This window comes from Folsomia candida, unplaced genomic scaffold, assembly GCF_002217175.1.
Source record: "Folsomia candida strain VU population unplaced genomic scaffold, ASM221717v1 Fcan01_Sc007, whole genome shotgun sequence".
NCBI classification, from domain to species: domain Eukaryota; kingdom Metazoa; phylum Arthropoda; class Collembola; order Entomobryomorpha; family Isotomidae; genus Folsomia; species Folsomia candida.
The window spans coordinates 6,145,660-6,170,933 of record NW_019091199.1 but is presented as its reverse complement, the minus strand read 5'-3'; the positions used below and the strand labels follow the sequence as shown (position 1 = coordinate 6,170,933).

The following is a 25,274-nucleotide window of genomic DNA, read 5'->3' as shown; positions in this document are numbered from 1 at the left end:
TAGCCCCATTTAGGCGACACGGGAGGAAAATTAAGAGAAAATAAAGGGTTAAATTTTTTACAGAAAATTTACAACTTTGTGACACCTTAATTTTCATGTCTACTTTTGGTTAAAAAATTGGATATTTTTTTATAAAAAACTGTGACAAATTTTCAATTTACATAACCAAGTTTAGGTAACAGTGGACCCGTAGAATTATTGTGTAGACTATAATTTGACAACAATTGCAATTGTACAATTTAATTAATAACGAAACAAAGAAATTTATTTTTGTTTTAAAAGCGAAAGTTTGGTTTTCTTTTCGCTAAATGAGCCTAACTGTCTATGTAACTATTTGTAAAGTGGGTGCAATAGTTAAATACGTGGGTTTAGTTAATAATGTAACATTTTTTCTCTCAATATTCCGAAGGTCAATCAATCAATCTATCAATATTTTCATTCCAACTATTCATATAATGTATTATATTTTTGCTATATGGTGAATTGAAAGAGCTGAAAAATACTCAGCTTTTAGTATCAATTGTTTTTCTCAGTATGAGCAGAACGGGTACATAAATACATAAATAATTTTAACAATTAACTCAAGTTCTTGTCGGTAAATTGGTATTTGATTGATTGTCACGTAACGATTCGCATATGCAGAAAAATGGACAATGATTCATGAGTTTGACTGCTATCCTTCGTTATGTAACGCATTGTGCAAGTCTTTCATGGTGATCCCCTTCCACCATTCTCCAGAAAAAAAAACAGTAAAATCTCATCTTAACACTGGTTTAATTATTAAACACGATAATTTGGGCCCACAAGGTTTCATACAGAGATGATTAATTAGTCATTAATTAACTTCATCATCATTACTTTTTCCCTTCGCTATCCATCCCTCGGTGATGATGACTTATGTTTCGTTTTCAGGAGATTGTGTTGGATTCATTGAGGCAGCATGTTCTACGACTTGGCGTATCTGTAAAATGCATAGCTTGATAATAATAAGCTTAATAACGAGGTTTGCATTTAAAAAAACATTAATATACCGTATCTGTAATTCCAAACACACCAAGAGCTCTTTTTCTAGAAGCCAAGGTTCGAATTCTTCTCCGTTCTTCTCGCATGTCCATAGCAAGCGGTTTGAAGGATGTGGTACTATCTCGAGGCAGTATGGTGTCCCTGCTATTTGATTCCTGAAGAATTGTATAATTACTGCATTTTTTAAAAACTAAAATCATCACACTCATAAATTGACACACATACCTTTAACTTATTGTTAGTTGCAATAACACTCTCATCAAACTTGACGGATTTTTTCTTCCCCTTTTTCACCTTCACTGGTTCTTGTAACTCGGCGTCGGGCTGAAGTACTGGCGAGGATGGGTGACACGATTGTGTCAACTGGGTCATGTCAAGTCCAGAAATTTGTGACAACACGGCCTGATTCTGCTGCGTGATGAGCTTAAACTTTTCCAAGTTCTTTTTCCTAAGCTGTTCGAGTGCATTCTGGACACGCTGACTTGGGCTGAGAATGGGCATGCCATATTCATCTAAAGACTGGACATTGACGAGAGTAAATTTCCTAGGGTTTGGGGGAGATCGTGGTACTTGGGGAGGTTTCCCGATATCAGTGCTAAATGAAAACGAGAAATTATGGCAAAGTATACAAATTGCATGTTTCCAGTACGCATGAAAATTCCTATTTACTTTAAGGAAGGAGTTGACACGATGCTGCTTCTACTCTCCCAACTTGCTGTTCTATTCAACTCAGTCGACGTCCTGCTTATAGCTTGTCCTATCTGCGGTCTAAATAATAATGTCTTTGTCCTTTCCGTAAAATGGGAATAATTATTCTTGAACTTGAATAAATTGTTCAGTCGACTCCCAAATATCGGGTTATGTCGAAACGGTGAAGGCATTTTTCCAGCTTCGTGGTGAAAAGATTCGGAACACCCGGAATACATGGACATGGACGCGTCCGATTTTTTCTTGAAGAATCTCCTATCTTCGTCGTCATCATCCATTATGAAATATTCTTGATCAATAAATCTCGAATACTTTCCAGGATCCTCTTCCGTAAATATTAGTCGAAAGTTGTTCTGATTCCTCTCCTCGTGAACAAACTGATCTTTTAAAGCGTCAGGAATTGAAGATGCAAAAGCGGTGCCTGGTTTTCGCTGAATGTTGAACTTGTCCTGAGCGCCTAACTTGCTCTTCCACAAATGACCGGGTGGCATAGAGTCTTTGCTGAAGTAAATCATGCTGAAAAGGTCACGCACCAGGTTAAATTTTATAACATTGTCGGCCGGAGTGTCCAGATTGTAGCTGGGCGAAGAATTCACCTAGATTATATATTAAAACATTATTCATAAAACTGTTTGGAAATATTTCTATTTTTGCATTATTCTTCACCTCAATCAGTGAAGGTTTTAGATCACGATCAACCAGAATGTCAAATCCTAAAAGTTCATAGCAATAGCAACCTCTGTCCCGTTTGGGGAAAGTCGCTCTGTAATTATGTCGCAGAGACGGGGTGACCATTACGATTGTTTTTATGACAATTTCATCAATATCGTCCTGGAGTTGCTTAACGTTGTATCCTACATAATTTAATAAGTCTTACGTTTTGTAAGTTTTAAGTAAATACCGTTATTTCTCTTACCAAGATCGCACATTTGACTATAAACTTCAGTCAATGGCCTGCATGAAAAATAATTAACTTTATTACTACATTATAGAACTAAAAGGTTTAGGAGAGACATTATAAAACCTTTTAGTACCACCGCCAATATCATCGCAAAAATCATCGCTAAATTTATTGATATTGTAGTTTGTCAAGTGCATATAAGCCACTTCCAGATTGGCGTCGCATGGCATTTCGTACTTCACTGTGGCAAATCTACAACAAAAATTCCGAACTTAATCTACAAATCATGCATAACTATATGAACCTTATCAACAATTAATTATTCATAAACCTCGCAATTCCACCACGATAAATATAAATTCTTAACGGGTCGACACACGAGACAAGAACATAAATCCTCAAGTCAAACTTAAATCCGTCCAAGAGAAGTGGCTGCAAGGATACAATAATGTTTCCGAAAAAAAGATGAAATTCATTCTAATTTCTAAATTCTATAAAATACCTGCGAAATATACTGCTGACACACACATTTCACATAAGAGCACAAAAGTTTGATATTCTTCAGCAGAAAGATTCCTTTCCCTTGACTTCCTGCGTCCGGTTTTATAATGAAAATCGTGTTCCTGTGCTTCTTCCAGTACTCGGTCACTTCACTGATGCTGCAGAATTTCGAAACTGGTACAAATTTTAAGACTACACAAATAAATGAATACCAACTCTGACGGCAGATCCCAGGTTAACGGGAAAAAATTGTAGTCCTGAGGAAAGACTCGTTTAAAACGGTTAAGATTTCGACCCAGGCGATCCTTCCGACATATTTCGTACATTGCTGGGAAATGATTGAACTTCTGTACGACAGGCGAGTTTGGTCCACCCACCAACTAAACAGTAAGCAGTGTAAAATTAATAAGAAGTTAATCAGTCAATTAACCAATTAACCAATTTTAAACACCTGTTTCCTCTTTAATTCGGCAATCTTATCTGGCAAAAGTGGAAGGTCACTCCAGCACATGGCCCACGGTTCGTTTTCATTCACAATTTTGAAATGGAACTCCATTGCGACTCGTAAAACTACATCGTACCGACAACCGATCAGATAAATGCCTTTCCTCCTGAAAAACATATACATAAATAAATATAATACTAAATTTAACACAAGCATAAAGCAAAAGTAATGTCAGTATTATAAAGCAATTACTTTTTCTCATACTCAACAAGATCGAAACCATTGTTGGGGTCATACTCATATTCAGACTTCGTCTTACTGGTACTACTATCCTCTTTGGAGGACCTTGTTGATTTTGGCATATTACAAAATCCAGGTTGACTTATACTCACTAATTTTTAATTTTGACTAACATTTTTAACATAAACAAAAGTGAAGCGTCAAATTCAAGTCTATATAAATACAGACTGACGAGACAGACATTTTTACTTCAAATTTATAAGGTCAGTGTTTATGGAAACACTTAACCATCCGGCAATTAATTAGTGTACGTAATAATTACTTACACACCCAATTGCAAAAAATATTTTGTATAATTATTATACAAAATATTTTTTGCAATCATCCTATCGTGTAGATCGGACGGACGAATGGACATGAAGGCCAAAGCTCAAAAAAATTTTGACAAAAATTAAGTAAATCGCTTTGAAAAACAAGCCCTAAATGGTACTAAATGAATGATCTATGCTACTAGAATAAACCCCAGAAATAATGTTCCATTCTCATTAGTTATAGTTTCGCTACACGGCATTTTGCAACAATTATCCGCACCCCCCGAATTGCACAATTTAATTTTAAAGCCCCGAGAAATAGTTGAACCTGTCTCGGGTTCAGACGACATTGTGCATGATTACCCCAGCGCGAAAGAAAACCAGAACTTACACCACTTTACATGATCTCTTCTTCTCGCAGAATGAAAAGCATTTTCATTTCCCATACCGTCATAACAAACGCCACACCAATAAAGACCGCTCCCCTCCAATTAAGTTACTAATTACGATTTCGAAACAAGCTGCATAAATATTTCTGAAATACTTTCAAAAATTGTATCTGACGTCAAGCCATACCTTTTTGCGCTGTTGGTCTCACTAACTTGGATCTACTTTCTGAATCTGGACCATTAGTATCGTCAATTAATGTAAGTCGTTGTGTTAAAATTTTTATAAACTTAAAGCTTAATTGATTCCATATTTCTTGTAGAAAATGTTTCCCACATTGATGAAAATTAATGCTGGTAGCGTGGGATTAAAGACTTTCACCCGTAGATTTGTGAAGATGAGATTGCGTGAGGTTTCAGGGTCTAAAGAAATATTGACATCGTCATCCTTACCACCGGAAGAAGATCATAGCGTGACGGAGGAATCGAAATCGGCACGACCAGATTTTCGGGAGAAGAATATTGGAACTATTGCAAGAATTTTGGGTAAATAGAATTTATTAAATTTTGAGTTGAATGAACACATAAAAACTTGGGATTATTATAATCAATAATGTAATGATAAGTGTCATAACTTTGGTAAAAAATTGTGCATTGTTTACAATTTCTAAATCATAATTTTGCATCGGTGTAACAGTCGGACCATTTCCTGATTTTCATACACTCCCCGTTCTACTCACTTTTTATTGGCTGGGAGAAAGTAAACTTTCTTTTGCATCGCTTTTCTTTCATTTTGACATCACATTCATAAAATTTTATATTTTCGTTTTATATTTCAAGATTTCATAATTTTCGGCATCATTGCATTATATTACTTATTTAATTTACTGCCCATCTGAATTTGTACTTTAAAGTCTGTTTACTAAAACTCGTTCGCCTATGTATGAATGTGAACTTTGTCAACAATAGTTTCACCCTAATCTTTTATTCGGGGCCAAAATTTCAGAGGATCATCTTTTTATACACACAAATATTTTTTCCCAGCATTAACATTTTTTTCGTTAGAGAAAGCATATCTTTATTTTCACTCTCCACCACAATAGTCAATAGTTAGTTAGTTAACTAACTAATGAGTTAATACATTCCATCATTATTGTGAGATAGCTGACTTCATTTCATTATATTGTTGAGTTGACAGTAAAAGAAAAGCGAGCACCAACCAAAACCCATTAATTAGCTAGCCTACGTTTTCCTTCATTCCTCCTCCATCCAACCAATCCATATGATATTCATTCAGTTCAGTATCATCATGATAACAAGGCAAGTGAAACATTTGTAAATTATCACTTTATTAGTCCAAGATTTTGAAATAATTGCTTAATCATCATCCCCTCAATTAGTGTACAGTAATTCTTAATGGTTTCATCCAATCTAATCATCACCCGTTTAATTATAATTGTAGCAGCAATTAACTAGTCATTCCTTATTACTAAAGCTATAATTGCTGTTCTTCTCACTAGAAGAACAATTCCATCAAAATTTACACCCAGTCACACAATTTTCAAAATTTTACCTTAAACAAATTTTGACCCCAACATACATTACAAAGCGTTACAACATATTCCATCGGAATTTACCCTTGCTTTTCAACCTGGCCTTCATTCATGTTCATACTCGTATTAAGCAAAGCATCATCCTTTTATCCGTCCACATAATTCCACATCCAGTAAAGCCAACATGTGTCCCGTTTTATGCAGTAGAAAGAAGCTCTCGTTTTTTCTCTCTTGTTTCTGTGTAGCAAAATTTATAGGATTTTTTCATTTTATTATTTTATAATTTGGTACTCTGGAGGTGAAATTTGGCCAGGAAAACTTTTTCCGAATTTGTGCCATAAATCTACATCTTTAAGAATGCTGGCCCCATTGTAAAAAGGTTGATTACATGATAGCCGAATCAGAAGTCATATGGCTACTACACAAAGTAGGCTGTGGAAAGAAGCGCATCGATTTGTTTAGTAATATTATAGAGTGTGAGAAGTAAGGTATTGTTAATATTGGATTGTATAATATTCATGTTAATACTTATTAGTTTAGTGGTTAGAGTTAACTGACTCGCATTCATTTCATACTCTATGTATTAATACATAATTGCTCAACGTGACATTAAAGACTGTGGTGCTCTATACATGTTAAATGCTAGGCATCATGTTATGGTAATGATATAGTGGTTGGTGAGATATGATGGAGAAAGTTGTTGGACACTTTTTTTTTTAGATATCTCACCTCATATCGTTATTTTATCGAAAAATAATATCACAGGTGTGTCAGAATCCGATGTGAGGAAACCTCCAAGAAAGCTGATTGTGGAGGAAAATGCGAGAGAAACTTTCAACGTGTTACAGGTGAGTGGTTAATTAAATATAAATTTTAATCATTTAATGGGTGCATTATGAATGTCATTTATTTACTTATGACCGTGAGCATACACGAACTAGTACGAACACGTGTTTTCTTGGTAGAATTCGGAAGCCCGTTTCATTTCCCAGCTGCATAGGGGAACATATATGTACATACATATTAATAAATAGATACCACAATGTTTTGTTTGCCGTCTTAAAAATTTCCGAGAATATTCACTAAATTATATTTGGTTATAAGAATTTTCAAACAAATTATGAAATTTTGTAAAAAAAAAATGAAATTCTAGTCCTCTTTTCTCGTTATTCAGGAGCATGGGTTCCTCGCGAGAGAAGTGCTTTGTTACCCTGATCTGTTTATGATGTCCCCGATGGCTACGTTTAACTATATCGAAATCATGAAGGAGTCGCTTTTCACCTCCGTGGGACTGTCTCAAATCTTAAAGTATGCGAATAATGCATGTACTTAAATATGCATTAAATATGTATTAATATGTACTTACCTTTAATGCTTGGAATTTTAAACTTCCACAGCTTCAGTCCATTGCAAAAACGATCGGTGGAACTTCTCCATCAAATGAAAGTGACTCCAACGCCACCAGAAATTGTTCAAAGTTATTTTGCCGTGTTGGAAATGAAGAAAAATACTCAGGCTGAAGATTCCGTATGGAATGCGTTACCGCATGACATGAGCAGGGTGCAACAACAATACATTAGTATAATTAATTAGTCATTATTTTGGATTATCTATATTTTTACTTAATTAATCGATTGCAGTTGACTCTCAAGGAACTCAGACAAATTGTGATGGCTCAATTTATCGCATGGAAATTAAACTGTGATCCAGCAGAAGTGCATCTAGTCTTTCCAAAGTATTTAAGAATCAGTCATCGATGCCTGAATTGGATTAAACAATCACTCGAAATATTAATGGAGGAAACCACATTGGAAAAGGATAAGGTAAAACATTATTAAATTAATAATCCTCTAATTTAATAATGCTTAATTAATTAAGTAATAATTAATAATCTTAAATTAATAATTTAATTTTGTAATTCCATTCATTCTAAGATCTTACGTCACGGCTATCTCCTTCAAGCAAATCCAAAGAATACGGCCGACGTCCTCCGCAATATCGAGTCCTTGTCAGGCATCCCGATGGAAAAATTATTACACAAACGTCCCAAAATTTTAATGTCGTCAAGAAAGACACTGCTTGAAGTGGAATCTCTATTTACTCAACACGGCATCCCTCCAGATTCCCTCCTCCGACATCCCGAGTTGTACACCCTGTCGGCAAATACTCTTCGAGAACGACTCGAGGAATTTGACAGCATCCCAGAATTTAGCGTCTTAAAAAATCATCCTCGCGTGTCAAGGCTGATCTATTATCAAAAGAAGGCAAAAGCACGCGTCGAATACTTCCGCTCTATCAATATGACCGGAGCTTCGTTACATTTACTTTCATTGGACAAAAATAAATTCAAGAGGCAACTGGAAAAGGGTGGACCACGCACGAGGGGACTGGATATCCTTACATATTTAAAAACGTACTTTAGCAAAACGAAGAAAGAAATTCGCCAAGCGATTCACATGCAGCCCCACTGGCTCAACAGCAGCTCAATAAATATGAAAGACTCACTCCAATTTATTGAAGAATTCAAAGTGTTCACAAAATCTCAAATATTTTCCGCCCTGCCGATTATCCTGTATCCGAGGGAGAACTTGCAGCAGAAATTCCAAGCGGTCCTCGACTCGAAGGAAGCCAGCCTAACAGACGATTACTTTCTTCATATGGTTCTCTACTTTTTAGAAAAAAGTGTTCACTTCTCTGGCGATGGGTTATGGCATCGGAACTCCACTCAGTTAAACACTGATGACGAAGGGGATGACGAACACGTGACGAGATTCGATTCGTATTTAGACAATTTGGACAACATGAAAAAGAACAAAAAGCGGAAGACGGCAAAACTCCTTCCAGAAGTGGAAGAAACCGAACCGGAAGAAATTGTTTTTGGCGAATCATTATACGAAACTTTAAATAATGACAATAATAACAAGAAGAAACCCAACGGCAAAGTATGATCATCAGTGATATTAAAGAAACAAAAGATTTGATAAAAGTATGTATTTTTATTAGTAGCACTTTTTTGGTGATAGTGTCGTAGATTTAATATTTCGGAGAATCCGTTGACCAAATTTTAGTTAACAACAACAAGTTTATCATCTTCTTCTATCTAAATATCCAGTACAAAATACAGATTTAATATATTCATCATTTTTATATAAAGTTAAATTCTGCTCGATCAGGCTAAATCATAGCTTTATCATGAGTTAAATATAATTTAACTTACAAATATTTAACAAGAAACTTGTAAATAATTATGTCCTCGTCACTAGTGGAATCGTACTACTATTATTAATATTATGCTAACAACTGGCTACAAGAAACAATACGAAGAAAGTAATAATTTGTATCTCGAAAGATATATATAAAATATGTGGTTAGTGAAGTGAATGAGGGGAAGGAAGAGTTTGGACATACATAATTAAAAGTGGAGTCAATATTTCTTCTTCACCACGACGGAAGTTTTCGTTATCATCAACTTGAAGATTTCGGAGTTAAAATCACTGCTACTGTTTGAGGAGAAGGAGGAGTACGATCAGAAACTTGGAGTTGTCAATCAATTCATCAAAGACAAGGTACATAATTGTTTCTTATTTTTTCTTATCTTGAAATTACAAAGTAGCAACTTTTTTTTCTTTTTAACTGACTGACCGTACCATACATTAGCATTACTAAAAAACTACTACTTTACTACACGGTCAAAACGTAGATATCATCACCATCATTTTATTTTCCCCGAAATTTTACCAGTTGATATAAATTTGTGTATATTATGACTGGATCAATAATCTATCTATAAATGTACATCATTCTAAATACATACAGGCTCATCACTCAGGCACCCTTTCACTCACATAATTCTTATACCACACACAAAATATTGAATATGCAAATCGTTTTATGCATTTTAAAATTCAGTCTCATCAAGAGCAAGACCAAATCGGACTGACTGACGGTACACAAATTCGGGTCTTTCTTTTGAATAATAATTTTATTTTTACATGCCTGATGATGATAACGATAATCATCAAAAGAGTGGTTGGTTTGAGAGGAAGCTCACAAAAAAAGATTAATCAAGAAGAGAATATAAAAATTATTCTGCAAAATGGCAAATAATAGTGAGAGATTGTTTACAAAAGTAGTCAAAGTGGGTGTGTTGTGTGCGCTAAATTGTAAATATGATAAAAAAAATCCATGATAAATGCAATATAAATACTTTCTGTAGTTAGTCTTACTTTACTTAGCTAGGCCATTATACATTATGGCGTTTTGGGCTCCTTAATTCCGTTACAACGCTTGAGAAGTCTGCAATTCTGAATTTTTTGCTATAAGATAGGGACAACGTAGTAAATTTAACAAAACAATTGTTCAGTAAATAAAATCCAGAAAGGAAATAATCACATAAATATTTTCAACTAATACAGCGAATACAAGAGAGCGGGTAGGGGACACATTACATATAATGTTCCATTAAGAATTGTCGCTACGATTTTAAACCATACACATTATTATCTGTTTCTTTTTCTTCCTCTGACTCCGATGAGATATTATCTGAAAATTCGTAAGCAGCATCTCGCCTCATGCTATTTTCACGTATTACTGCGTCCATGTCGAAACCGTCGTCCAGTTCCATGTCATCAGGGCGCACTTTTGCATTGTCCAATCCCGCACAGTTATTCGTTAATTCTTTGAGGACCTCTGCATTTTCTAACAGAATTTGCATGTTGGCGTAGAGAAATTCAAACAGTTTGTGATCGTCTTTGTCTTTTAGTCCGTTGCCTCTTCGTCTCTCAAGTTCTGTGAACGAAGTTTTGAAAATGAATGCATATCTAAGAACGGTTTAATTTACTTAGTTTAGGTTTAGTTTGGCTTACCCATAATTTCTCCGTCTACTTTATCCAATTGAGAATCTATAACTTGTTGGTGCGCTTTTATGTCATCTAGTAAGAATCCTTTGCACATTTCTGGAGTTAGTTTTGCAAGGGATGGTGCCATTGACTGTGGTGGTAATCTGAAGGAAAAAAGGGTCATTAGTTAAAGGCAAAAAATCTCGAACTGAAGCAAGTACTTCCAAATAAAGAAAAGACTTACGGTTGGGTCTGTTTTGTATTGGTAATACTTCGACTAGAACATGGAACTGGTTCTTCTGGTGGATCAGAGAAAATTGGGTCGTCAAAAACATTAAGGAGCAGATCGGACTCTTCTGCTGTCCCGCCATTGTTGAGGCCTCCAGTTGCACCCAAAGAGCCAATCGTGTTAATCAAGTCCAAATCCCCCACCAAATTCCCTCCGGATGATGACAAGTTTTCGAGACAAGTGCCGAAATCGTCCAGCTCCATTGGTTGTTCTGTCACGGTATTATTGTTGCTAGAAATTTGTTGTTGTTGTTGAGGGTCAGTTGTTTGTTCTGCCACTGATGATGGTGGGACGGGGCATTCGGTGTTATTCGTCGATACTGCTGCGGATTCAGCCACCTCGTTAGCAATTCCAAGTAACGCATTGACATCTTCAACTTGAATCGGATAGTTGGCTAAACGCGTCAAAATTTCATATTCTTGTAGTTGCCGAGCGGTTGCCGCGTCGACTTGCTCGGCCATATTATTCTGATCAACTGAAGGTTCTTGTTCCACTACCACTGGTTGAAGATCGTTATTAGTTGTAGTAGTTTGCTCTTCGTTATTAGTTGTAGTTTGCTCTTCGTCTTTTGTTGTTGATATTTCTGGTAGTGAGGAAGGAGGAGGAGGAGATGACGTCCCATTGTCGTCCTGAGTTGTTGTTGAAGATAATTCTGGACTCGGTTTATTCTCTGGGTTATCATCTCCAATTTTCACTTCAGGGGCAGTAGTTTCTTCAAGGATTGCGGTGGTAATTTCATCATCATTATTGAGACCATTGACTAGAGGGGTGGTCGTGTCGGCATCCACATCCATGTTATTATTAGCGTTAATAACTTGTTCCAGCTCTGGTTCTGCCGACTTTTCCATTTGTTCAGATTTTGGAGCATCTTGGTTTTCTCCACCACCACTTTCACCTTGTTGGGTACTATCGGATTGGCTAAAGGATTGATTTTGTCTTCTCATCTTGATATCTTTCTTGGTGAGTACGATATCAAAAGATTTCCTTAAATTGTCCAGTGATGCGTAAAACTTATCTTCCGACTGAAGGCGACCATCCTCATTTTCAACAGAGTACATACATTTCAGAGTTTTCTTGACATTATTATAATTTTGAATCATGCCTCCAATCCAAGATTTCTTGGCCGCGGAAAGTTCATCCTTTTTGGTAAAACGGCTGATAAAGTAGGTCGCGTAGGGCATGAGAGCGTCGACAAATTCTGCCTTCAGTTTAGTCAGGTAGTGGTCAGGCTTTAAGATTTGGAGTCGTTTTTTCATACTGTCCGGAGTGATTTTGACGCCCAGATCCCTCGCTGTTTTTTCTGCTCTCTTTCTCTGCGCGATGACTTGCACTTTGAAGTAGAGAATGCTCCTCATGGCATGCGTCGCTAGGCGGAGATCTTCTATGGCTTTAGAAATTCTGCTACACCAGAGTTGCAACTTTTGCTTGTTTTCTTCACAATTTACAAGAGATGGATTCTGAGTGATGAGAATGTATAACTTTTGAGCATTGTCGTGTTGTAAATTGCAACGGGTGCAAATTGGTTCTGTAGTTGAGGGCAAGAGGGATGAAGATGGTGACGACAACGTATTTACTTGTGACGATAACTTGTCTAGTTTTTGTAAACCAATTTTGCCATTTGTAAGAGGTAGGCCGGTCACTGCTTTGGCCAAGTCTTCGCTCAGAGGTCCGTTGTGTTGGAGACGATCTGTCAACTTTCTCAGAGATTCGATGCTGAGTTCACTCACATTCTCACCGTTGGAGTCTACAGGAGCTTTACTTAGGGAGAGCAGAGTGAGGATGGATTCTTCTTCGGCAGAAGCAGCAGTATTATTGTTGCTGGATTTGTTGGACAAGTGATTCGTGACTTTTCGATTTGTACGAGTTCTTGGTTTGCTCAACACGTCACGACACAATTCTGTCAGCTTCCTTGGTTCATAAAGCATGGATGTAGATGACCTGGGAAAAGGGGGCAAGAATTTGTGTTCGGACGTCATCTGCATCTCGTCTCTGAGGTAAGGTTTGAAGTCGGAAATATGACCAAGATTTAGAGAAGCTTTAGCATCCAAGGTATTAAGCGCGAGCTGCTTGCAACGGTTAATTTCTGTGGATAAAACTTGTACCGTATCCTCCAAAACGATGTTGACTCCTTTTGCAGAATTTAGTTGTTTCCAATTCCACTTTACGCCTACAGACTCTTGACACGATTTACATAGAAGCGACTGCGAGATTGGCATATTTCCGAAATTGGACATTGTTAAACTCTGCTGATCCTTTTCCACTCCTTCAGTGCTTATCAGTTTAACAAAATTTTCCCCTCTGATTCCACCAAGAATGATGGCTTTGCTTATGACAGGCTTGTTTTCGACTCTGACACGAACATCAATAACATCTCCGACCCCAGCCAAAGTGTCTGTTGAATCACTGCTGGTAACAAACATCATGTCACTAACTTCTGGAGGAGTAATGGTCTCACTTGTTAAGGTTGAGGAAAATTGTCTCTTTATAGTACTAGAACTGTTCGGAGTAGGAGAGGACATGTCAACTTCTTCAGGATCTGACATGACATTATCTGATTCCAAATAATCCTCATCAGCTTTCCATTCTTCATCCTCCTCTTCATCATCTTCCTCTTCGCGTGGAGACCTATTCCCAAGTTCTAAGACTTCTTTTTGCCAATAACGCAAGGATTTTTGTTTCGTCCCTTCAGCCATTTCCTTTCCATTTTCTACAGCAGTAGGAACGTCATCCGATTCACTTTCATCTGTTGAGTCGGAGGCAAGTTCTGGACAATCGTCTTCATCGTCGGATGGTGATAATGAAGAATCCGAATCAGAAATTGAGTCCAGACCGAGGCCGAGATCACCATTCAGATAAAAATCAAGCTCGTCGATCCAATCACGCTTCAAAGTTTGAAGTTCTCGAGATCTCCACAAGCCATCCGTCTTCTTGTCATACTCAATCAAAGGGTCGTGAAGAAGGAGTTCTAAATTACAATTAGACCGTTAATTTAAAATTTATTTGACTTAATTAAGACTTGAAAATTCATGGCTACTTACTCCGCATCGCATCATGTTCACAATTGAGATGACTTATGGGATTGTACCAATACTCTTCTCCGCCCTCACTATCCTCGACAGAAACAGTTGTATCTCCTGAAAGGGTAGCTTCACTCTCACTCTCAACGTCCACATTGGCAAGAACGGATAATGACGATTCTGTTCCTAAACTCTGTGTTGTCGAGGCTGCCTTTTTGCTAGTTTTTGGCAGTGTAAGCTTAATCATGTCACTGTCAGCAGATGTGGAAGAAATGGAAGTCCTTTTCATTTCCATCCAATTATCGCTATCGTCATCCTCCAAGATGGGAATGTTATGATCTCTCAGTTGTTCCAAGTTGAATCGAATAATATCTTCAATGACGTCTGCATTTTCATTATTTGTGATTGTTAGACTCGTGTCTAGTTCTGACTTGTTGGAGTCGTCAAGATTTTCAGGTTGTTGTTCGGCCGTAGTACTACTACTTGCACCAATAGTATCGTCGTCCACTTTATCTTTGACAAAATTTTCTTCTCCAGCGCTTAAAAATGCATTTTTCACACTTTCTTGAAGTACATCATCGTCCGAATCGTCTGAATCTATTAGTCCATCAAACTGGGAAAGGAATTCTTGAATCATAGAAGGTGTTGCAATTGTAGTAGGAGCAGAAGCCAACGGGTCACTACTTTCACTGCTTGGGGTGGAAGTTGAAGGGGTCATAGAAAGACTAAATCCACTCGCAGTGGTTAGCAGAGATTTGTGTTGATTAGTCATAACTTGAGACAAGAGAGATGTCCTCATAGCTTCGGGTATCATTGAAAGCTCAGAATCCAATTTGTCCTTGACTTTATGTATTTTATTAAGTTTAGATTCCTGTTCGGATAGCTTTTCTACCAATATTAGGCCACGGGATCCAATTTTGCGACTGATTGCTAACTTGGCTTCGTCAAATGCTTGCGAGTACTTTTTCAGTTTTTCTCGGAATGCGATCGTATTATTAAGCTTTTCCATGTAGTCGGGCTTTCCCTTGTGTCTGATTATAAGGCGGCGTACGACTGCCTTATAATATTTACGAAACTGCCACTTTTGAATTAAATCTTTCGGGTGAGTTCTGGGAGCACTCCATTGGTACAATTTTTTATGCTCGGGTTCGGATGTGGCGATAAGTTCTTTGAGTCGATTTTGCCGGATAGCATTCTCGATTCCACTTATCATTTTGGTGAGATCGTTGCATCGTTTAAATATCCGCTGCTGTTTGAGTGATGTTTTCGGTGCAAATTGGAATCTAGCAAGAATAGATTTGACTAAATAATGGAGTAATTTAATTAAGCAGAAAGAGAGTTAATGGAGACGACTTACGTTGGCAAAATTCCCTTTTTATAAGTCTCTTGTCGCACTCCTTCGGTATGGTACGATGGACGGACACGTTTTGGATTTGCACAAGATTGACAAACATAAAACCTTGGGAGTTTTGAGTCATCGAAATAACCGAAACAATTTCCATGCTGCCAACACATGCATACTTCGCACTGTAAAACGTGTAATAATTAAGTAAATTAGTTAATTATAGTTTCGATTAATTCAACATTTTTTTATAACATATTTTTCAACATACCTGAACCATCAAACCAAACTCATCAGTTCTTCCACAAACACAATTAATAATATCGACACGCACATCCTTAAATTTGGTCAGAACAGAGATTTTCTTCCTTTTTATCTTCCTTCTCTTGATGGATTCAATGATCTTTTTGAATCTTTTCTTTGTAATTCCTTTGAGTAAAACGATCTTTGGACGTCCCCGGTTATCAAATCTTCTCTGCAGTCGTGACCTCTTGAGCAGATGCATCGCATGTGAATCACTTACTCTCATTCCTGACCTGATACCAGGAAGAAGCCCACGTCCCTTGGTCCAACGTTTCTTGTTTTTCCATTTCCTACTACGAGCGAACTTTGAAGTTGTTGAACGAGGAATGTCAGCTTCCCTTCCGTCATCAATATCAACAACAACAATGTCATCGTCATTGTCTTGTAGTTTACGAAAAGAGGAGGAGGAAGAATTAATGGATGCTGGCTTCTCCCCAAGTTTCTTCCCAATGCTGGACTGGTTTGCTGGAATCGCACTATCACATTTTTCAACGAGAATTTGAACTTTTGGAATAGCCTGGAGACGGTCGAGTACGACGGAGGCTTCTTTGACAGCAGTGTCCGATTTCAGAGGAGGCTGAAACAGTGAAAATACATATTAGTTTAATTTTATTGTATGTGTGTGCACATTTCTACCATCAAGACATTTTACTTACCGGTCTCACTATCCGTCCCCTAGAAGTTTGTCTTAATGGTCGAGGAGGAGGAGAATGGACTAGATTATTATTCAAGGTTTCGGTGGTACTAGTGTCGGCCGTGGATTTTGTTTCTGCTGTCAAAGGAGATTCAACACGGAGTTCTGATGGCACTATTTTATCCGATAATGTTGGAGAGGCCGTGTGCCTGGTAGGTCTTTTAGTTGGCGACTTGCTGTTTACCCGTTGTTGTTTGGATGGCGATGGAGAAGATTGTGGGATCGTGTACTCTCCAATATCTAAAAGTTCTTCCTCTTCTGAGATTTCGTCTTGTTTTTGTGACACCTTTTTCGGACTCCTGCTGGATTTTGCAGCATCAACTATGGGAGGAGGAAGAGGTAGTAAGGAAGCAGGTGAAGGTTCAGGATGGCCAAGCCCTTTTCTGGATTTTCTTCCGTGAGATTTTGAAAGCGAGGTAGTTGAAGATGTTGGTGATGGTGCTGTTGGGGTTTGAGGTGCGGGGGATTTCTCTTTAGTAGCAGTTTCATCGACTTTCGTTTTTAGTGGCGTCGTAGATAATGGCGACTGCAACATCAAATCATTTTTGAAATATGAAGCCAAACATTAACTTTGACAACTAAGGAAAAATGCATCTTAATTATTGTAATTTTATAGCATACCGATCGTCTTGTTCTTCTTTGTTGCGCGAAAACATTGACATATCCTTCCTCTGCGCTAAATCTAAAGGAAGGCTTCCTCAATCGCTTCGATGGAACTGCATCTCCGTCCGAGTCTCCCGCCGATGGTGGTAGCGGAGTTAGGAATTCTGGTGTACTGATCAAATGTAAATTCCTCCTCCTCCTCCTCTTAATAACGGGTGGGGTAGTCGTATCAGAAGATTCTACAATATTTGGCGTCGTTGGTGATGGTGCGTTTGGGGTCGTCGCGGATGTCGTCAGAGTAGTTTTTTCAGCTTCAGCAGGAGGTGGTGCTACACTTTCACAATTGAGTGTTGTCGGTGATGTCGTTGTTGCTGCTGTTTCACTACTTCCAATTAATAAAGTATCTGTGTCATCAAAAGGATTCAAGTTTGACAAATCAAAACTGCTGTCACTTTTAGGAACTGGTGATTTATCTGTCGACTTTGTGGGAGATTTAAGAAAGCGTCTCTTTCTCACGAATCGGGAGCCTCCTTCAGGGGTTGGTAATGAGGATACTTTGACATGTGGTGCAACTGATTGCTTGGTAGAGAACAATGTGCCTTTGGTACCAGTTGCTGTTGGCGTTGCTCCAGGAAGTAGTGGTGATGTTGAGGTTGCGGTACAATTAACATTATTAATTAACGACGAAGAGATAAAGATACTAGGCGAAGAACTTCTAGAGTTTGGCTTGGAGGAGGAGGGAGTCGAAGTTGGGGTAATAAATTCTCCATCAATCAATTCTTCCAGTCCATTCGTAGCAAATCCTTTCTTCAATGAAGGACCTTTTGCCAGCATGGAATAGTTGTGGACCCTCCTTTGCCGCTTCCCCAGGTCGACAGGGGGTGGGTCAAAGACTGAATAGTGGGGTTGTTGAACATATACGAATCCTTTCTTTGTACTTGAATTAGAATCAGTGGATGATGGAGAATTTAAAGAATGTGCAATATGTTCTAAACTTTTAGCATCACTATTAACAAGACTTTCATCACTGTTACGGTTTGTAGTGATAGTTAAAGGACTACTACTAGTACTTGCATTTCCGTTGGTATTGATTAAAACAACTTCATTGCCCACGCCGTCGTCAATCGTCGTAGTTGAATTTATAGATGATAATAACATGCTGGCATTATCATCACCAGCACTCGTGACTTTATTCCTCTTGAGAGGACTTTCATTTTTAGGAGAGGAATTCGCGTTGGAAGGTTTGGCCGGCTTGGGTATCAATGTGGGTGGTCTCCCCGTCGCTCCGTGTTTTATTTTAGCTTTTGATGACACAGAGGATTTTGTGGTGAGGGCTGGGGCCGTGCTTGTCGTGTTGGTGGTAGTAGAGGGAGAGGAATTGGATCCTGATAACGTTACATCAGTTGGAGATGAGGTTTCATCTTCTTTTAATGATTCTATCAATTCTATGCTGTTCTTATTTGAATTAACAATTCCAAGCCGGAGTGGGGGAGGTGGAGGAATCACTGAAGTTGTGGAAGATTGCCTTGATAGAGATGATTTGACTGGCGTCGTTTTGTTATGTGCCGCATTATTTCTTCCAACAAATCGAGTCTGCCGACCTTTTGGTAGGAGAGGGGGTGGAGGTGGAAGAGGAGAATCTGTCGTTTGGGGTTGAGATGAAGAGTTGAGTTTAAAAATTTGATAATTTTTTCTACGTGACTTGACTCCATCGTCGAATAGCACTTCATATGAATCTACAAGTAATTTTATACAAAATTTAGAAAATTGTGAACTTGAAATTAATATTAACTAGATATTTTTAGTCAGTACCATTTGGAAACGCGTGGACAATTCGTCCTGGATATTTCTGTCCGTCCGAGCTCCAAATTGCTTCAACTCTATCCCCGACAGATAAAACCCTGCAACGATTTCATTTTTGTTTAGATTTACTTAATTTTTGCTTAATATATTATTATTAACCCACTTGTTTGATCCATTATCTTGTTGCGGCTGTACATTGTTCGCCTTATTATTGACTCTAGTGCTTCCCTCCATTTTTTTCTCATCGACTACGATTTTGACCAGGTTGTTGGTCTTTATTTGTTTTAACATCCGTCAAAATGATGATACACCTTCAATATAGACGATTCTGTCCGGATTGATTGAACTCTCTTTTTACTTCTATTTAAAGAATGTGGCTTTTCTTCAATTTATTTACAAATTAACTATTCCTGGACGAGGTTTGACGTTGTGTTCATCAACTGAAATCAAAGAAACAATAGTTTTGCAATCATTAAAATTCTATACACTATACACCCTAATAAATAAGTTTGAATCGGTTCAGTTCTCAATCCTCAATACACAATAAATATCTAAGTACCACTAAAAAACGACCAATTATCAAACTCTTCAATTTTCTTACCCGTCTTCCCATCGTCGCCCTCCAATTTCCACCATGTCGTTAAACCACCTTGTTTGTTGTCGGCAATGTAGCTAATTGACCAACTTACTCAATTTCTGATTGTTTATTTTATTAATTTCCAAAAAGAAAAGCTTTCCCTCGTCACTCGTCTCGAACAAACTTTGCAATCAAAGTTGACAACCTTTCTCTTACCAACGTGGGAGAGGGAACAGTGTTAAACTCGGTCCTTTCCTCTCCATTATGGTGAATAATTGATAATTAAATTTGATTTATTTTCAAAACTTGATTGATGAGATTGAACAGGAGAAGAGAGAGAGAGAGAAGATGAAAGATGAAGTACAAGAGTTTGTCTGTGTGTGTGTATTGTATGATGTAACTCATCATCATAGAGCTCGCATTTACTGAGCATAGAAAAGCGTTAAGCGTGCCCTCCACATTAGAAAACTCCACACAAAAAACAGTCACACTGCCCCACTGGCAACGGGGAACCTGCATCAATTTCTTGATTTTTTTCTCTGTTTTTGTATCAAACTTCAATTCATTAATTATCAAACTGATTAACAAAATAATTACAAAATCAAGGTATTAATTGAGGATAAAATAGTATTTGCCAACATTGGTTACTTGCAAAGAAATAGATAATGCTGATTAGGTTTAGATTTACATGCATTAACTTAACTCGTTAATACAAGTTTTATCATGAAATTGTACTTTAGAGTGATACTGAATTGATACAAGTTTTCATACATTTTGCCCGATTTTGATGCAAGAGCCCGCAACGTTTTCGAGCAACCTTGTCCATTACGTGGAAGCGGGAGTAGCAAATTTTGCATCTGGTCGTCGAGGAGATTCGTCACTTCGCCCTTGCCAACAACCCAACCCGTATTATAACAACAACATAATAACACTTCTTTGTCTGTCTATTCCTGTCATGTGACTCTGAGTTGACTGGAGTTGACATTAATTATGCAATGCATGCTGTATTTACAGGGGTGGATTGAGATGAATGCAAAATTTCTGTCCAACTTTACAAGTAATTTTGGGTAGAATAGAATAATAATTCATCTGTTAGGTAATAGAATGGACTGACTGGATGATGGTGGTCGTTGCATTACAATTGTTCTACTTATTATTTACGGGCATAGCAGTAGCAAGCCAATTAAAATGTATGTATATTTTGTAGATTATATTAGCTACATGCAAACATAATTAATCAACATAATTCCATCCACCAACATTTATTTAGTCTGATCGCCCGTGTTAAATAATACGGCTTCCAGGGATAATTTTATGGTTACAGCGTTTACACACAATGTTTAGTCAATACTGATCATGTTAAATTGTCCTCCCAGCTTACGAGGAGATGGAAATGGGCGTTTCACAATTTTTCGTATCAAATAGTACACAAAATAGCTCCCATCAATTTTGTTGCCGTATTTAACCTGGAATATAATTCTCAACAAAATTAACGAGTTTCACAACACATACATTTAATATTTTTCTATGTAAAATAACATATTTTGTTCGTCACACATTATGTGATGGATCCTTACCCGTGCGAGTTTTGTTTTGCGCGACAACAGAATAGGCTCCTTAGCACAACCATAGCACAACAGCTAACTTTACATTGCTTTGCCTTCCTTCCTTCTCCATCATTCACTTCAAAGTTCACTTATTCATGCTCCATCTCGCAAACCAGCGACATTGCAGTTAGAAAAGTTAAATACGAAGATATTGTCACTCAGATTTAATATCCAATTAAATCCGCATCTTGTCCAGTCAAGTATTACTTACGCAATCAATAAATTGTAGCAGCTGGGCTCTGCGAACGAGGAAACTAATTGGTAAGAGAGGGCTTCATTTTAATTTTGGAAATTAAATTAATTGGCTCATACTGCATTGTCCCTTGTCACGTATCTTTTTTAGCTTGTTCACATATTATATTTCTAAATTTGGAAGGTAGTGTCTGTACATTAGATAGCGTGATTTTTGTAACTATTGATATTTTTAGCAAAGAAAGTTCGTCGATTGAGATCGAGATCATCGATTAATCAAAGAAAAAACTATATATAACACCGAAACTCGTTTGTTCACTCTTACAAGTCGTGCATAGTACCACATTACATTACACAATTGGAAAAGTACGGTATAAAACGTTATAGTTATAGCAGCAGGAGTATCGTTTTGGCTTGGCTCGACTGGAATTGGTGGTGGTTGGTTACATTACATGATTTGCGTTGTTTTTTTCTTAAATTAGAATTATTAACTCCCATCTATGCAATTTTGGGTGAATATGATGAGTAACTCCACTCTATTAATACAATTAATATCATATTTTATGCATCACATTAGTCATGTCTTCCTTCTATTATTTTGTCGATCTTGCAAGTTTAATAGAAATTATTAGTTTAGTAGATAAAGATATTGCAAATGATCAGTCAAGCCATAGGTTGCAAAAATTGATTACATGACGTTTTAGTTAAGCCTGCTATTTTGCATGGTATTGTGCCTTCAATAAACCCCATTCAACGCCCAATTCTATCATATTCTGTTGATTGAGTTGGTTTTATTTACCAATGGGGAAATAAATTATGAAATTCCATCTCAAACGCATGATCAAAAAAACAAATTTGATAACGTGTATCCTGTCGATGGAAACAGTTTCTTATCCTTTCTTGAAGGAAATTGCATGTACCCGTCCATGAGAGTTAACCGTGTGACTCATCTATATTTCTGTAATGGCGATATAGCATTCCTTTCTCTGTTAGTCATTAGGGGTTAAGAGATTAAACTCGAAAGGAATCCACCCACCGCACTTCTAGACTATTAGACCATCGTCTGGACTCACTTTTACTTCTTGATAATAGAAACCTATAAAGAAATCTAAATGTGATGCGTCACACATTAGAATAATTAATATATAAAGGGGCGTTCTACTTTAAATTATTTATTATTCAAGATTTCAAGCTAAATTATTTTTATTATGTCGTTTCTTCTCCAATAGATCATTGTTTTGTGGAAAAAGAAAACAGTTTGGTCCTTGGATTTTTACTTTTCAAAATGCTGAGCTCATTAAGAAGCGCCCTTCTAATTGTGGGAGTTTCTGGTAAGAATTGTTGATATGAGAAATTGATTTATTTGCTTCTTGTATTATTGATTATCTTTTTCTTTGTGTAGTTTTACTTTTCGGAGTCTCCGCACAGCAAGACCCTCCAGAAACTACAACTGTCAAACCTACAACAACGACGCCAGCACCGACAACGCCGCCAACAACACCAGCCCCTGCTCCTACCACGACAACCGCTAAGCCAGCCCCAGCCCCAAAATACCCAGGAAATGATGGTAAATGGACCTTGGAAAATGCGAACAATGAGACTTGTATCATAATCAAGGGTGCCATCGAAGTTAGCATTACTTATCTTGACGTTGAGAAAAAGGTAATCATTATTTCGTACATTAGACTTGATACATTTACCATCAACACTTACAACTTATGAACTATCACCTATTCTATTAATACTTTTACAGAATCGAACAGCCAATGTAGATATTCCTATTAAAGGCGTCACTGTTTCTGGCAATTGTTCCCTGGGTGTTATTAAACTGACATGGACTGTTGTTACCAATCACACAAATTCTGTTGAGTTCACTTTTGAAAAGAATGAAACTGCATCGATCACCACGGATGGAATTAGCGCTGGAAAATATGCCCTTCAAAACGTCACCGGAACTTTGTACAAGGATCCAGCAGTTTTTGTGAACGCCACCAACCCAAGTAAGCAATAATTTTAAAAAGAATTAGGTATTAATCAACCCCATTCAACGCCCAATTCTTTCATGTTCTGTTGATTGAGTTGGTTTTATTTACAAATGGGGAGATCAATTATGAAATTCCATCTCAAACTCATGATTAAATTAATATTTGATATGTGTATCCTGTCGATGGAAATATTCAACTTGTGTAGAAGACTATAGCATAAATCTTTGAGACTCGTGCTCAAGCTCAGACGACAGAATTCCATAATTCTGCGTTATCGCTAAATCAATAATGCATGTAAATGTGTCCTCATTTTGTGTATTACAGATAAAGACTTTACATTTAACATCTTGGATAAGGCTGCTTTCCAAACACCATTCAACCACTCGTACTCTTGTCTGCAGCAAGAAACACTAAAGTCCGAAGATGGATTTGTCACCCTCAAATTGACTGACATGAGGCTGGATGCTTTCAGGAAAACCGGAAAGAATGACACAAACTTCAACCCATGTAATTGATTTAATTATTTATGTAGTATGGCAGTAATTATGAGTCTGTGAAACTGCACGCTCCCTCTCAACGCACCAGAATAAGCATATAAAATTCAATTGCTATTATGGTTTATTTAAATGAAGGGAAAATTAAATAGTCCAGCTTTAAACACACGAGTTTATAAATTATAATATTAAACATTGTGTATCCTGTCGTTGGAAATACTTTATTTCTAACCCAAGTGAAATGTTATAACTATATACATTACACAATTGCCTTTAACTTTAATCTAGGTATGCAATATGTACATATACATAATTTTTTATTCTTTAATTTATAGCAATCGACTGCCCTGCTGATGATGCTTCTGACGTTGTCCCCATCGCTGTGGGTAAGTTGTTAGTCAATGTCAATTTTACATTTACAATCCTAATTTGTGAAAATATTCTGAATCTCTTGTTAACTTTCCTGTACAGGAGCTGCTCTTGCTGGACTGGTGGTGATTGTCCTAATTGCTTATCTCATTGGAAGACGCCGCTCCAGGTCTCGAGGCTATCAAAGCGTTTAAATTAACCAACTCCAATTAATGTGGTGATACCAACAACAATCACAATTTATATACATTCACCACCATTATTGACCAAACAAATTGATACGATCACGCGGACTTAAGACTTCTCTTCTGGGTTTCGACTTTATTCAAGTTTTAAAAAAATGTGCAAGAATGATGTAATTACCTGTTTACAATGGTTTAAATAATAATATGATAAGTATGACGTTATCTCAATTCGGATGTTTGTACGTAGGTATCGATCGCATAATATTTATACTAGATTAATAGGTTTTGATTATAAAAAAATGTTTACTGGTTATTCTCTCTCAAAGTTCGTATACAGTTCGTAGCTCATAAAATATTGCCATGATATGAACTGAAGATGGGTTTCTTATTGATTAATTGTTAATTCTAATAGCTAATTGAACAAATGAACAATCTTGATCCGCCGCCTGACTCGATTTAATTTTCTCAACAATCTTACATTATGCAAACTAGATACTTGAAAAATGATTGACGACATGATGAGTGCCTTTTGTCGTTTCAAGAATTGGTCCCCACACACACAGTGTATTTAATATTAGTATGATCGAGTCTGGAATACATACATTTGTGATATGCGATTCATTCTTCAGCTTCATTTAGTCATTAACAGTTATTACATAGTTATGTACTGAATTTACAAAGTTAAAACTCGTCAGAAAAGCTGAAGAATTATTTAAATCTTTTTAAAATCCGAATATTTAATGTTCATGCAATGTTAGGCTTGTTTGTGTGAGGTTGAATATTTTTGGCAGTTCTTTTGTTTTATTATTAGTCCTTTAGTTGGTTTGATGGGGCTAATTTCTTACGATAATTTATTTTAGAATTGTTCCTTTAAGTAAAAATAATAAAAAATATAAAAGAACACAACT

General features: G+C 37.0%; 4 protein-coding genes across 7 annotated transcripts; 2 read left to right on the top strand and 2 right to left on the bottom strand.

The window, feature by feature from the left end:
- Positions 1-602: 602 nt before the first annotated feature.
- LOC110852702 (tubulin polyglutamylase TTLL6) lies at positions 603-3,960 on the bottom strand. Its single transcript, XM_022100814.2, has 12 exons — positions 3,831-3,960; positions 3,585-3,744; positions 3,350-3,513; positions 3,135-3,291; positions 2,964-3,064; positions 2,756-2,884; positions 2,648-2,685; positions 2,398-2,585; positions 1,693-2,327; positions 1,249-1,618; positions 1,032-1,178; positions 603-961 (listed from the first exon to the last, which is right to left on the bottom strand). Exons 1-12 carry the CDS (start codon positions 3,938-3,940, stop codon positions 896-898), a joined length of 2,265 nt encoding a protein of 754 aa, XP_021956506.1. The 5' UTR covers positions 3,941-3,960; the 3' UTR covers positions 603-895.
- A 550-nt stretch (positions 3,961-4,510) lies between these two features.
- Positions 4,511-9,429, top strand: LOC110851966 (transcription termination factor 5, mitochondrial). 3 transcript variants are annotated; one of them, XM_022099913.2, is made up of 7 exons: positions 4,511-4,776; positions 4,839-5,061; positions 6,834-6,916; positions 7,243-7,376; positions 7,466-7,628; positions 7,709-7,891; positions 8,003-9,429. In XM_022099913.2, exons 2-7 carry the CDS (start codon positions 4,842-4,844, stop codon positions 9,014-9,016), a joined length of 1,797 nt encoding a protein of 598 aa, XP_021955605.1. In that variant the 5' UTR covers positions 4,511-4,776; positions 4,839-4,841; the 3' UTR covers positions 9,017-9,429. The 3 variants fall into 3 exon arrangements, with proteins under 3 accessions (XP_021955605.1, XP_035709831.1, XP_035709832.1); XM_035853938.1 differs by lacking the exons at positions 4,511-4,776; positions 4,839-5,061 and adding an exon at positions 6,105-6,556; XM_035853939.1 differs by lacking the exons at positions 4,511-4,776; positions 4,839-5,061 and adding an exon at positions 6,574-6,727.
- Positions 9,045-19,925, bottom strand: LOC110852701. Its single transcript, XM_022100812.2, has 11 exons — positions 19,559-19,925; positions 19,121-19,397; positions 18,967-19,055; positions 17,173-18,890; positions 16,514-17,077; positions 15,826-16,434; positions 15,570-15,739; positions 14,234-15,495; positions 11,151-14,160; positions 10,934-11,070; positions 9,045-10,856 (listed from the first exon to the last, which is right to left on the bottom strand). Exons 2-11 carry the CDS (start codon positions 19,246-19,248, stop codon positions 10,543-10,545), a joined length of 8,001 nt encoding a protein of 2,666 aa, XP_021956504.1. The 5' UTR covers positions 19,249-19,397; positions 19,559-19,925; the 3' UTR covers positions 9,045-10,542.
- On the top strand, positions 9,087-25,272 carry LOC110851967 (lysosome-associated membrane glycoprotein 1). 2 transcript variants are annotated; one of them, XM_022099915.2, is made up of 7 exons: positions 9,087-9,634; positions 22,563-22,664; positions 22,736-22,995; positions 23,087-23,333; positions 23,643-23,825; positions 24,148-24,198; positions 24,284-25,272. In XM_022099915.2, exons 2-7 carry the CDS (start codon positions 22,619-22,621, stop codon positions 24,373-24,375), a joined length of 879 nt encoding a protein of 292 aa, XP_021955607.1. In that variant the 5' UTR covers positions 9,087-9,634; positions 22,563-22,618; the 3' UTR covers positions 24,376-25,272. The 2 variants fall into 2 exon arrangements, with proteins under 2 accessions (XP_021955607.1, XP_021955606.1); XM_022099914.2 differs by lacking the exon at positions 9,087-9,634 and adding an exon at positions 21,250-21,402.
- Positions 25,273-25,274: the final 2 nt, after the last annotated feature.

What these genes read in the sequence shown, in the direction of transcription:
- LOC110852702 (XM_022100814.2), bottom strand. Translation starts at nt 3,940, where the DNA reads ATGCCAAAATCAACAAGGTCCTCCAAAGAGGATAGTAGTACCAGTAAG. An exon ending in ATTGGCGGTGGTACTAAAAG is followed by an intron (nt 2,686 to 2,755) that starts GTTTTATAATGT and finishes TTTTTCATGCAG; the next exon opens with GCCATTGACTGAAGTTTATA. An exon ending in CAACTAACAATAAGTTAAAG is followed by an intron (nt 1,179 to 1,248) that starts GTATGTGTGTCA and finishes ACAATTCTTCAG; the next exon opens with GAATCAAATAGCAGGGACAC.
- LOC110851966 (XM_022099913.2), top strand. Translation starts at nt 4,842, where the DNA reads ATGTTTCCCACATTGATGAAAATTAATGCTGGTAGCGTGGGATTAAAG. An exon ending in TACCGCATGACATGAGCAGG is followed by an intron (nt 7,629 to 7,708) that starts GTGCAACAACAA and finishes AATCGATTGCAG; the next exon opens with TTGACTCTCAAGGAACTCAG. An exon ending in CCACATTGGAAAAGGATAAG is followed by an intron (nt 7,892 to 8,002) that starts GTAAAACATTAT and finishes ATTCATTCTAAG; the next exon opens with ATCTTACGTCACGGCTATCT.
- LOC110852701 (XM_022100812.2), bottom strand. Translation starts at nt 19,248, where the DNA reads ATGTTAAAACAAATAAAGACCAACAACCTGGTCAAAATCGTAGTCGAT. An exon ending in AAAGAAGAACAAGACGATCG is followed by an intron (nt 17,078 to 17,172) that starts GTATGCTATAAA and finishes TTGATGTTGCAG; the next exon opens with TCGCCATTATCTACGACGCC. An exon ending in GGGGACGGATAGTGAGACCG is followed by an intron (nt 16,435 to 16,513) that starts GTAAGTAAAATG and finishes TCACTGTTTCAG; the next exon opens with CCTCCTCTGAAATCGGACAC.
- LOC110851967 (XM_022099915.2), top strand. Translation starts at nt 22,619, where the DNA reads ATGCTGAGCTCATTAAGAAGCGCCCTTCTAATTGTGGGAGTTTCTG. An exon ending in TCTAATTGTGGGAGTTTCTG is followed by an intron (nt 22,665 to 22,735) that starts GTAAGAATTGTT and finishes TTCTTTGTGTAG; the next exon opens with TTTTACTTTTCGGAGTCTCC. An exon ending in ATCTTGACGTTGAGAAAAAG is followed by an intron (nt 22,996 to 23,086) that starts GTAATCATTATT and finishes ATACTTTTACAG; the next exon opens with AATCGAACAGCCAATGTAGA.